Genomic DNA, 13,495 nt, shown 5'->3' on the forward strand with positions numbered 1-13,495 from the left:
ATTAGCACCACACAATGGAAGATACTTCAGAAGCCATACTAGATTCATTTACATCACAACAGACAACATTAACACCTAACAGTTTGTGTTCCCACATTGAATGAGTCACTCTTTCAATTAACCTGTTGAGTTCAGAATCAACAACCTGTAAATAGTTCTTACAGACATCCTGGAATACATTGTGAATTACAAGCAATCCAAGATATGTCCATTATTTCCTGGCTCATACTTTGTAAGAGCTTCTGGGTCCCACGGGCCCTCCCGTTACAATGATAATGGGGAATATCAATGGTTATTATACAACATGTTTCGTGGGTTCCAAACATCCCATAAGTCCAAAACATCATAAGTCCATATTCAATAAAATAAATGTATGACAAATTTACCATATATATGTGTATAACGCAGAATATAATCATATAATATTATATCAGACAATAGGATTAACTTGGAGAACACTACCATGCCAAACATGTCTGCGGCCACCGTGAATAGGTTTAGGTGAATAATGCATTATTTTTTTGCCTTTTAGGGCTATTTTGGAGATCCCTGGAATGTCTTTGATTTCCTGATTGTTATTGGAAGCGTAATTGATGTCATTCTAAGTGAGATTGACGTGAGTAATGGTAATCAGTTAATCAAGCTACAACAACTACAGAATATATAGTATATAGGCTTTCTTTCAAAGGCTCACTAGGCAAGCTGTACCTAACCCTCTTATTACATGATTAAAATTGGTAAAACTATAGCCATCTTAAGGGGTTTGTAAAGGATTTTTTTTTTATCTTAATAGCTTCCTTTACCTTAATGCAGTGCTGTTTTCATGTCCTCATTGTTAGTTTTTTCTCTCAAGTTGCTGTAATTCTTCTCTGATATCCACATTTCCTGGTTGTCTGTTTCCTGATGACCAAGGTGCTGGGAGCTTTCTCTCTGTGGTCACTAACTTCAAGGAGGTGTGATTACTGTGTGTCTAGTTTCTAGTTTTGTTTTCCAAACCATCACTGCTCTATGGCTCTGTATGCTCTGTAAGGCAGAGAGGCAGGAAACAACATGCAAAAACGAACCTAGAAACTACAGGTACATTATTGATTTATTTTTATGTATTTTTAATCCTTTTTAAAAGGAATCAGTTAACTATTATTTCTCTATACCCTGTAAACAGTCATTTCAGCAAAAAAAAATTTTTATTTACAACTCCTTTAAGCCTTCTTAACCCAAGGCTAAAGCAGAAAGCTAGGGACAGTTGATTGCAATGTGACTGGATACTTTTCAGCTCCACCGGTTCCCAAAATCTTTACCAAATCACCGTCAAATTGAGTAGTTAAACATTTACACAAATACCTGATGGATCCAATGGTGACAACATATGAAGAAATACCATAACAGTTACCTCTAAGAAAACAGAAGAAATACAAAAGTGGTAATTAAAGTAAGAAATAAAAATAAATAATCACATCACTGTTTTTACCATAGGACATAATAACCAGTGTAATGGTACTATTAAGCCTCGTACACACGACCGAGGAACTCGACGGGCGAAACACATTGTTTTCCTCGTCGAGTTCCTTGTTAGGCTGTCGAGGAACTCGACAAGCCAATTTTCTCCATTCCCGTCAAGGAAATAGAGAACATCTCTTTTTGGCTCGTCGAGTTTCTCGACAGTTTCCTTAACGAAAATGTACACACAACCGGTTTCCTCGGCAAAAAAATATCTCCCAGCAAGTTTCTTGCTGGTTTTTGCCGAGAAACTCGGTCGTGTGTACGAGGCCTTAGATTAATTACTCTTTCATTTTTCTATTAGATTTTGTTTCGCAGTTTTCCCCTGACTTAATAATGTGTTCGTTCAGTCTCTGTGCAAGATATAGTGTAATATCATCAACCGAGCAACTAAAGAAATGCTTTTGACTGTTTATAATCTGCCATACTCTTTATGGCAATTTCTTGATGTTCTTGTTCTGATTATCTTGCTACAGGATGTTTTACGTTAGATCATTCTGTGACCCACGCAATTTTTTTCTACTTCCTTTCTTACTATAATGAGCTGCCCCCCCTCTATTAATAGATAGCTCTCTCTGTTAAGCTTTGCTGTGTTTTTCTGTTTACAGACGGTCCTTGCTCCCAGCGGTGGGCTGTACTGTCTCAGTGGCGGCTGCAAGCCCAGTGTTGTAAATATCAGATGCATGCGCTTGCTGTGCATATAGGGAACCAGTGTTTGTTGTGCTATCCAAGCAAGTGGAAAGATAATTTGCTTAATGCTAATGAAATGCTAGATGTTCAACTTTTAATATTGCCACTTGCGGCAAAACCTCATGTTCTTTTACTCCCTCTCATTGCTTCTATACCATTACTAGGGTGTATCCACCTGCCATAGCTGACCAGTTAACATATTCTATACCACTGACTTGCTACATTTTACATACCTGCATGGAGTATGTGTACTGTAGGTGGTATTAAAGAGAAAGTTAATATTTGAACATTTTTGGGGGAATTGTCAGGAATACTGACATTTTTTTTCAAAATTAAAAAAAATGTATAGTATTCTTAACCTTCACTAATTAGTCCTTCATTCATTTTCTTACCTTCATTTAAAACCTGTATAATGACACATTTCCAAATTTCATGATTCATGTTTAACCTTGTCAACATCATTAGCAAGAGTATCACTGCCTAATCAATGACATTTGATGTACTTTTATTTTCGTTTCTCCTGCAAATGATATAAGTAAGTCAATCTTTGCTTGTTCTTTATGCATATCAGCTGTAACTGACTACAGGGATTTTAAGAAAAGAAGAATTTTTGACTAATACTGCTTCAGTGAAGTTGAAAGATTATCCTTCCTCGGCATTATATAATAATGTATCAAAAGTTACTCCAGTTGCTATAATAAACTGTCTACTCTAAGCTCCCTGAGCAGGACATGCGACCATGATTTAAGGTTAGAAGAAAAGAGGTTTAACCTTAGATTGTAAAAAGATTTCTTTACTGTTGGAGCAGTGAAAAAAAGGAACTCCCTCCCCAGGAGGGGTACTAGCTGAGAGTTTCTACAAGTCTTCCTCAGGAGGCAGAATATACAAGGCTATGGGAAAACACAAATTACACACACAATTGTTGAGCTGAATGGACATGTGTCTTTTTTCAACCTTAAAACTATGGGGTAGATTTACTATAGATGGTGAACTCATAATCTGATGCTGCCATGCATGGTAGCCAATCAGATTCTAACTTCAGCTTGTTCAATTAAGCTTTGGCAGTAAAACCTGGAAGCTGTTTCTCATGCAGAGAATCACCAGATTTTGCAATCTAATTTTTACCGATCCTGCAATTGCTTGTAACTGTACTGTCTGCCCTTATGTTGTAAAGTGCTGCATAAACTGTTGGCGCTATATAAAGCCTGTATAATAATAATAATTGCTTGCTTCCTTTTGTACCTGTTCTCTGGTTGTTATGCAAATTCACTTGTGTCTTTAACACATTATGAGCCACTGACCAGGAACAAGTATACAAATCAGGAAAGTCAGAGAACTTTATATGTATATGTAGCACTACCCCCGGAGGAGCTGCTGGTTTGTTTTGGGTGGCACATTTACCTCGTGGCTCTTTCGAATTCCTAGGGGTGAACGGTGCATATAGCAGTAGTAAAGGAATGTCCGCAACAAGTGTCTTTTGCTGTGCTCTTTATTACCCAGCCGGGTAAAAACCTTGTGGTGAGGAAAGTAGAGTTGAAGAAAGAAAGGAGAATAGCAAATTCAGGCGTAGCAATAGGGAAACAGTCCTGCTCCCAAGAGTAACACTTCTCTGCCCCACTCCTGCTTGAGTGGGAATAGCATACCTGGACAGGCCTCTCTCACTGACCTGGCAGCCAGAGTATCGCTCGAACTTTTGAGGAAAAGTCTCTGCCACAGACCCTCCTTGAAATGAACGTCAGGGAGCCACCTCTGCCACAGGCCCTCCCTGATTGCAGTTACGGAGGCAATCCTCCTTAGGTGAATTACGCCTGGATCTCCTTCTTAACGTCGCCCAGGTACCGACTGACAGGTGATCAATCCTTCAGTGTCTGGCTACCTTGATCCCCGGTGGTTTGTCTAAATCCTTTTGGACCACCAGCCTCTCATTGGTGCTCCTCAGATGGACTCCCCACTGAACAGCTATACCGCTTGGGATCCTCAGAGGTGGGAACCCAGTCGATTACTGGGTCCCTGTCGCTGCTCAAATGTTCCGGACCAACATGGTCCCGGAACCAGGAACACCGCGTGGCACGTATGCCCCGGTCAGGTAGGCCATAACGCCGGGGCACCGTGATGTGGTCACCCTAAAGGTGGGTGCCACACTGGACGAAGAAGACCCAGAACCAATGGCGTCTGCCCCATAAATACCCTCCCCCAGTATGCACAGCGAGGCTCAACCTGATAAGCTGCTGGGGAAGAGCACCCAAACCTTGACTCCACTGCTGCCATCTACAGCACTGGGGTGGGAAGAACGCCCCAGCACAACAGAATGAGCCCACAGCACAGGCAAGCTGAGACAGAGACCCAATTTAAACATTTTAACCAGATCAGAGTTTAACTACACTCTGATCCCCCTTTAAATTTAAATAGCACCGATACTTTAAAGTTTCCGGTCAGGTTCTTAAATACTATAACAAGAGGGTCAGCTTGAGTACCAGGCAACTAATATTTTTCAGTCAGGACAGCAATGGCAGCCTTGCTTTTCCACTAATCACATGCATGCTTTGGCAGCAAAACACACACAAACAGTTCACCAGTTCAGGCGCTGGTAAAAATAACTCCCAAGTTCAACTGCTAATTCTATCACTAAAGATGCTGCAGCTCTCTTTTAGTCTACTGAGTGGTGGACATGGACCTATACAAACAAAGAAAAGGAAAAGAGCACACGGCCGACCTAGTGTAATACTGTTTATTGAACAATTAAGAAGAAGTTTTCCATAATTTCCGCTCACATTTTGGAAGGACAAGTAAGGCATATAAGGCTCATGTTCTCCTCTCCTGGATGGCCCCTGTAAGGTGTACCGATGAACGAGGAACATCCAACCTTCCCAAAAGCCTGATGACAGCTCACAAGCCGCCCGACATCACCTTCGGCATGCACTGCGGACCGTGCATACGCTCGGACAAGTCGGCGTTGCACTGTGATGTAAACACCCGCTGCAGGAGGAGAGCCAATGGAGACAGAAAGATAGAAAGCAGTATGTCAGCCTGCAGGGTTGCTATGACAATGCATTTCGGATGCGTAGCCTTATCAAGTCACTTATCACTTATCACTTACCCCCCCCCGCAATGGGTGTCTACATCACAGTGTGACACCAGCTGGTTTGGGCGCATGCGCGGTCCGCAGTGCATGCCGGAGGTGATGTCGGATGGCTTGTGAGCTGCCATGCGGCTGTTGGGGGGGTTGGATGTTCCTTGTTCATTGGTACACCTTATAGGGGCCATACAAGAGAGGAAAACATGAGCCTTACATGCCTTACTTGTACTTCCAAAATGTGAGTGTAATTTATGGAAAACTTCTTATTAATTGTTCAATAAACAGTATTACACTAGGGCAGACAGGCGTTCTTTTCCTTTTCTTTGTGTGCATTGGGAACAAAACTTATTTTCATTATTATTATTATTATCATATAGATCATCAGAAATGCATATAATTTCTATAGCACTTTACAATATAAAGGGTGACAGTACAATCCAATTAACCTGGGTGTACGCATATATGCAGCCTCTGGGCGGGTGCGCTTTAACACCCAGCAGCCGCAAATATGTGTCCATAGGAAATAGGTTTCTGTGCTGGGTGCACACTCACTCCACGCTCCCAGCACAGTAGCTAAAATGTCACTGAAAGCTCCCAATGGAAGCTTGGAATCCGGACCTTCTGATCAAGTCACTGCTGGGACAGCCAATCACAGTGGTGACAAGATCAGAATGCCTGCCTCTACCTCCTGGCATTTAGATTCTATTAAAGCACCAGGGGGCATTGGCAGAAGGGTTAAAGACAAGGTTAGGAGGGTCATGCTCAGAAGAACATACAGTTTTAAAGAGAAGGGCCTGTGATACAATAATGTAAGAACTGTTTGGCGATGAGTTTATGGAGAAAGTTCATGTTAGGTAATGTCAGTATAGGCTTTTCCAAAGAGTTGAGAGTAATAGACATCCACATAGATTGGAGTACGGCATTCCAAAGGATAGAGGAAGCTCTGGAGAAGTATTGGAGGTGATCATGGGAGGAGGCGACAAGGGAGATAGAGAGCAAAGGGACTTTAGAGGAGCAAAGAGGATGGTGTGGGTCCTCTTTCTGTACCAGAGATGTATATTCTAAAAAAAAAAACATCCATTTAGGAACTTGATGCTATTGAAAATACCTACATAATGGTTTCCTTATTTTTAGGGAGTAAGATTTTAGTACAACTAACCCTTTCGTGATAAATACTATCTCCTCTCCTCACAGAAGTATCAGGCCTCGTACGCACGACCGAGGAACTCGTCGGAAAAGACACATCGTTTTCCTCGACGAGTTCCTTGTAAGGCCCCGTACAGACGAGCGGACAGTCCAATGAAAACGGTCCGCCGGACCGTTTTTATCGGACATGTCCGCTCGGAGATTTCGGTCTGATGGCTGTACACACCATCAAACCGAAATCCGCGCGGACAGACAGCGCGGTGACGTGGCGGTGACGTTGACACCGCCACGTCACCAAACCAGGAAGTAAAATACTTCCACGCAATCGTTGAATCCATTCGACGCATGCGGGAGATATCTGTCCGCTGGTTAGGTGTACTAACCAGCGGACATGTCCGCCGGACAGCTTTCCAGCGGACATGTTTCTTAGCATGCTAAGAAACATTTGTCCGCTGGAAATCTGTCCGCTAGCCTGTACACACAATCGGATCTGTCAGCTGAAACTGGTCGGCGGACCAGTTTCAGCGGACATGTCCGGTCGTGTGTACGAGGCCTTAGGCTTGTCGAGGAACTCGACAAGCTTGCTTTGCGTACACACTGTCAAGACAAAATGTCCCTGTTCTCAAACGCAGTGACTTACAACACATACAACGGCAGGGGAAGTTCGATTCCACTGGCACAACCCTTGGGGCTGCTTTTGCTAATCTCATGTTACTGTGTGTTAAGTAAAAGTTTGGTCGGAGACGATTTGCACTTTTCAGTCTGTTACAGCGTGAAAAATGTGTTATCTCCATTACAAATGCTACTTTTACTCCCGTCTCATACTTTTTTCTGAGCATGCGAGGGTTTCTTAGCATACACACGCTCGAGTTTCTCGTTGAAAACCAGCCCGACGAGGAACATGACGAGGAAATTGAGACTCCCGGGGAGGAAAAAGAGAACTTGTTCTCTTTTTTCCTCGTCGAGTTCCTCGACAGTTTCCTCGATGAAAAACGTACACACAACGTTTCCTCGGCAAAAAAGCTCTCCCACCAAGTTTCTTGATGGATTCTGTCGAGTTTCTCGGTCGTGTGTATGAGGCTTAACAGTCATATATGAGCAACAGGCCATCTTTATTGAATAATCTGATAAAACAGCAACAGATTAGGTTTATCAGCCATGAAAGTACTTAACTATGCTATGTTCTTGTCTAGTAAGCTTAACTGTTCTTAGTTTGATCCTCCAAATTTGCAGATTTATGTTCTAAGGGTGCAAGTTTTTTTTTATTGTATTTTGGTTGCACTTGATGGACATGGGTCTTATATCACCCTGCCTAACTATGTACAGTAACTATTACTAGTTCTTTTGAAGTGAATCTGTGTTTAACCCATGCAAGGCAAATAACCAAGACCACCCTACCCCTTGCATATACTCAGCTTTCCCACCTTTCTGGTATTCCACAAAAAAACTTTCTTTAATGGATACCACCTTTTCAGAGCATATGTGCCTTATTGTCCTTTTCCCACAAGCAACACTGATGCTTAGTGATGAACCACTCTGGTAACCAGTGCTGTAACATGGAAGACAAGGAGAGAGTCTTCAGCCCTGTATAAGCTCAAAGTTGTGAACCTGGAGTTTACACAGGGTTTTTGTCCTCATTTCCATGCAATTCAACAAAAGCCGTTGCTTTATTATGCATTGGCAAGTTCACTTAAAAAAAAAAGACTTTAAAAGTCTAGACAGAACCAGTTATAAATTCATTATAAATCCTTAAGTATATGTTTAGTAACACCTTATACAGTCTTTGTACTATTCTCTTGTAATCCTCTGTACATCAGTATTCAGACTAGGAGAGGAGGTGGTGTTTTATCAGGTTACCGCTACCCATCAGATTTGACGTTACCACCAAAAAGTACTTACTGCGCATGCGCTATGTGTTCCACGGTGCTCTGCATTCCAAACACTTTATGATCTGACAGGTATCGGTAATTTGATAGAACACCCATGTGGACATCTTACTACACCCAGCTACTTCTTGAATTTCAGAGACATCTGTGATGCTGTTTGAATGTTACATTTCCGTTACACGATCTGATGTGTAGATGTAATCTGATAGAACAGTGGCAGCTTTAGGTACTACTGCATAACAAAGTTCTGTAAATATTAGACATGTGCACACTGAAATATTTGGTTTCGGAATTTCGTTTTCGTCCGATAAATAAATGTATTTTGTTTCTCCCGAAATTCGTTTTTATTTATTTTGTTTTGTTAAAAAATGCATTCGTCCAAAAATCCAAATTAATTAGGGTCGAATCTGTCATTGAAGGCTTATGGTGTCTGTCGAATGTTCTAAGAAGATTCGACGGAGCAGCTAAACTGTACGACGCCGCAACCATACATTTCCGGTCGAATGTTCTGCCTACAAGCTATAGAAGAATTCTAATGTTGTATGACACTTGTAATAATTATATTTATAAATTATTATTACTAGTAAACCAACATTCAAATTCTTCTATAGACTATGGGCCAAGCATCTGACCGGAAATGTACGATTGCGGCGTCGTACAGTTTAGCTAGAACATTCGACAGACATCATAAGCCTTCAATGACAGAATAATCTTGGACTAATAGAGTTAAGGTTAGGCACATTCGTCCGCAGGTTCGATAGACACAGATTGCTATTGTCAGCGTCATGTCGAATCTCCTATCTATATCGAACTGCTGTAGCAACGAAAATGAAAATAACGCATTTTTTTATGTTAGATCTTTCGTTCGTTTTCATTTGATAAAACGATAACAAAAATACCCGAAATTTGGACGAAAATGCATTCGGACGAAAACTAATGCACATGTCTAGTAAATATAAAAAATTTAGTTGATCAATGGAGGAGAGAGCACTTAGACTATTATCTGCGAGCCACTGTTCCTCTGCTATCCAATCACAGCTTTGGCCAAACTACATTACTTTGACTGGAGAAAAATCAATAGAACCTTGTATAGTGTGCGGTAGAAGCAATTGGATCTGGTTGAACAAAATTATATTTTTGGCAGGTAAAACTGTTCACATACCGGTATATGTATTTCAACTGTGCATTTAGCTGTTTGCCTACAGTTATACTTTAGGCTTTTTTAACATAAGCAATCTTGCGTCATTATTGAAATCAGAGCCAGGAGGACACTGACCTGAAATGCAACAACATTACACTTTGATGCTGGATGGAAAACAAGCAGCTGAAAAAACATGATTGAGTAAATGGAAGTCTTTGGAGAAATCTGTGACACAGATGTCACCATTGTATACTGGAGGATCTCGTGTCCAGCAGGGATGTTAGCACAGTCATTTCCCATGAAATGTTTAGAGCATTTTTTTCAATGTTTACTGAAAAGAGGATTGATGTAAAACAGAAGGATTTTCAGGGTGAAGACTAAAAAATTTCGACAAAGGCAAAAAAACAAACAAGGTGCTTGTAAAGCATACAATCGCCTGGACAAATTTGGTGAAAATAGAAAAATCTGGTTAAGTTTGTATTATTTATTTTATATGACAGCGCTGGAACTGATTGTAAACAAAATAATGGAATTGAAGATCAGCTTGCACAGCTAACCTGGTAAATGGAAAAAATGTCCTCGCCTGGGATTCAATCTACCCAAGATCAATTTCACGCCTCTGTTTTCTTGCATAAAATGCACCATATTTACCTACAGTATATAAGTCAGCATGAACTATCATACCATTTTCTTATGCTTTCAAAATATCATTGTCATCAACAAACCTTCTTTTAATTTTTTTGCCTTCTACTTTTAGACTTTTGTTACTGTTTGGATATTTATACTACATTTACGTTAAAGCGGAACTTCAATCTCGCAATCAACATTGACTATTTTTAATCCTATACTGTTACCATTAGTAAATAGATAGGAAAGTATAGTATTTTACATTTCTTCAGTTACTTCCTGCTTTTCATGCCTGGGCAAATGGTATCATGCACCCCAGGGGTCTTCAGGAGAAAAGGAGGGGTTTTCCCTTGTCCGTGAGTGCAGGGCAGGCAGGTGTCTGAGAGAGCCATTGAGAGGAAACTGTTCTTGTAAACACAGTGGTGGGAGGAGGAGCAGAGGGAGAGAGCCAGAAGTGACAGAAAAGAGTTCTGCCGCGTTCTGGTTGAAAAAAAGTCCTGAGTTCAAGGGCCACTTAGTTTGAGGGATGATTTTCATCTCCTCCATTCATAGGTGCCGTACTATCACTTCTGCGAATGAACGTGATTAATGAATGTAACTATAAATGTAGGATGGGCAGATGAATAAAAGGTCCACCTTTTCTATAGATTGCAAGACTAACTAGGGGGGAGAACATTTATAGATTGTGTTTCATTCATAGAAGTTGTAATATGGCTTCTATGATCTGTGGAGGTGGATGCAAAGGGCAGTCATAGTCTAGCACTCTTGATGAGAGCATGTAACAGCTCCCGAAGATCTATGACAGGGCTGTCACCAGCTTTTTTGAGACAATGCACTTTTTAAGACATATTATTTTGGTGCCACACATCAGATCTGCAGGGGGAAATAAGGGCTACATTTCCTATCATTATTTGGGAATTCAACATTGGCTGTGCTGACCCAATAGGTATAGCTGCCATTTAGTGCATGTGGGCAAGTGGTGACTGGGTGCTGTACTGAATGTACCCTCCACGAAGGAAATGTGATGTAATCACACAGACTTCTCCTTATGAATACTACAACTAGGAGGAAACACAACTGGGAGCCATTTCTTCATAGGGAGAAAACAGGATAATCAGGTTGCACAAACAGGAAGACAGCATAAAAAAGAGGGACCTATTTGATTGATACAAAAGAGTTCTAAAATGGACTGCAAGAAGAAATGGATGATGTTTTTGCAAAGAAGGTAGGCAAGTACCGTGTTATAGAATTGATATTTTAATGGATGGAGTGCAGCTTTAAGTTTTCATTATGGTGGACAGTGTCACCACATGCTATAAGTGTTTTTACGAGATATCCTTAATCCTGCACATGATTTGTAAGGAAATTATATTTTTGTGCATGGGTTTGTCTACTTTTTCAGTTCAGTTCATGGTATGGCTGATGATCTCAGTAATATGGTTTAGATCTCGTAATATAGATGTATGGTCATTAATACAATTAACTTAAACTCAAATTATAATATGTATTTTTGCGCACGTTTTAAATATGATCAGTAGAACATAACACAGAGATAAAGCACAATGTTAGTGTGATTATAATGATTTTGTACCCGTTTATTTGAGGAAATTGCTGATGACACCTGCTAAGTGTTCATCTACACATAGACAAATATATTCTACAACTACATTGGCACAGATTTGGACAGAAGTCCATAATTGTGCGATAATGCTCACTTTTGTTAGAACTGTATTACCAAAGAACATTTCTGGTCCAGTACCAACAATAGCAAGGTTACCAAGCACAGAATTTAGACATCATAGTTACTTTTTTTCTTTATTGTTTTCCCTTGCCTGGCCCCATCTAGTATTTGTGGGTTAATCCAACAAAGGAACTATAGAAGAAAAGGGTAAATATGCAATTGAGGGAAGTCATAAGACATTTTAAAGCACTGTGACTGGACCCAGCAGTACACTGAAACACTAATGGCAGATATCTGGGGTTTATTAAAGCATGAACAAACCCTACAAATGAGTAATAGAAAAGAAACATGATAAATTATAACAACAATGATGGAGGGGCAATACAACTACATAATGAAGTGACCACGATGTTTGCTCTTTTTGCCACCCGTGAAAGGTCCTGCCTCAAATGCACTAGGTAAGTAGAAAATGACACTGCACGCAACAACACTACAACTGTTAAATACAATCTACTAGCCCAGACTAATCACTGCCTAATGGGTAAAGTTGCCACCGAGTCTGCTGGTAGTGGAGCCCTTTAAACTCAACAAAGGGGTTTTTAACCTTCAAGTGAAGGTATTTGTAATTTACAAGGGTAATGGTATCTTTGCAAAGTGTCCTAGTGTAGCAGTTTTCAAGAGGGCAATGATGTCCCTTTTAATTAAGGATCCAAAGAGCAGTAATACCCTCGAATAGATATAAGCAACATTCAACACACAAGATAGGGTGGTCAAAAGGGACGTTCTCAAATCTGACATCTGTTAATAGTCTACCTGAGCCCTGTCTGTCTGCTGATAACCCCTTCTGAGAGCTGAATGCAGATGGATAAGGTTTAGGCTGAAATGTTAGTGGCAAGTTTCAACTCTGGCCTTTCTCTCTCCAAGTTTCTTTAGTCTAGTCTAGCTTTACCTGGTGCCTAGTGGGTCTCTTAACCTCCAAGCAGCTTCTCATCTGATGCACTGGTGTCCTTCCGTCACTGGAGGGGGAGGCTAAAATCCCTTTGCCTCCCAGGCAGCCAACCACATCTTTCCATCACCTGCAGGGAGCACTTACAGAAACAGGCACCAGCTACAACTCATGCATTTTTAAAGCAGCCACCAGCCATGGCTACATTGTCAATATAAAGAAACAAGGAATAGCCTCCCGCTGATCTAAAGAGGTGCTTCCTTGGACCATAGGTGTGCGCAGCCTAAAGCATTAGGGTGTGCACACCAAAGCTCAAACACACATGCGTGTGTAATATACCATATATGGCAGTGGGCAAGTCAGTAGGGCTTTGTCAGCAGGGTAGAGATCGGTGTCAGTAGTTTATCTTTATTTGTATTATTATTATTAATTTTTTTTTACAATTGTATTTTTATTATTTTTTTTATTTTTTTAGGAGCCCTGTTTGGGGGCTTTGGTGAAATATCAGTCTAAACAGACCCTTGATATCTAACTTTTGAGGCAGAGAAAGGGACTGAGGACAGAGATTCCCCAGTCCCTTTCTCTGCAGCCAGGCAGCAGGGGGGAACTGCATAGTACAGGGTGAGTAGGGTGTGCCCAGGCACACCTTACACCCTATGTGCACACGCCTATGCCTTGGAAATATCCACAGAGACAGATCCAGTGAGAATGAAAGCTGAAAAGGCAGAAATAAAGTTTGTATTTTAGCAACACTTATACATCCTGAAATGGGATAAAAAATTATTGGTCAGACACATATGCTTTT

The 13,495-nt window shown here is 40.9% G+C and overlaps 1 protein-coding gene across 2 annotated transcripts in view; it reads left to right on the top strand.

Moving 5' to 3' along the window:
• CACNA1S (calcium voltage-gated channel subunit alpha1 S) overlaps positions 1-13,495 on the top strand; it is a 214,629-nt gene that overhangs the window by 161,264 nt on the left and 39,870 nt on the right. The window contains exons 29-30 of one of the 2 annotated variants that reach the window (XM_040337734.1): positions 533-616; positions 2,106-2,165. In XM_040337734.1, coding sequence (XP_040193668.1) covers positions 533-616; positions 2,106-2,165 — 144 coding nt within the window. The remainder of the gene's footprint in view (positions 1-532; positions 617-2,105; positions 2,166-13,495) is intronic. The other variant, XM_040337735.1, reaches the window with a different exon arrangement.

Source organism: Rana temporaria, chromosome 2, assembly GCF_905171775.1.
Source record: "Rana temporaria chromosome 2, aRanTem1.1, whole genome shotgun sequence".
NCBI lineage: Eukaryota > Metazoa > Chordata > Amphibia > Anura > Ranidae > Rana > Rana temporaria.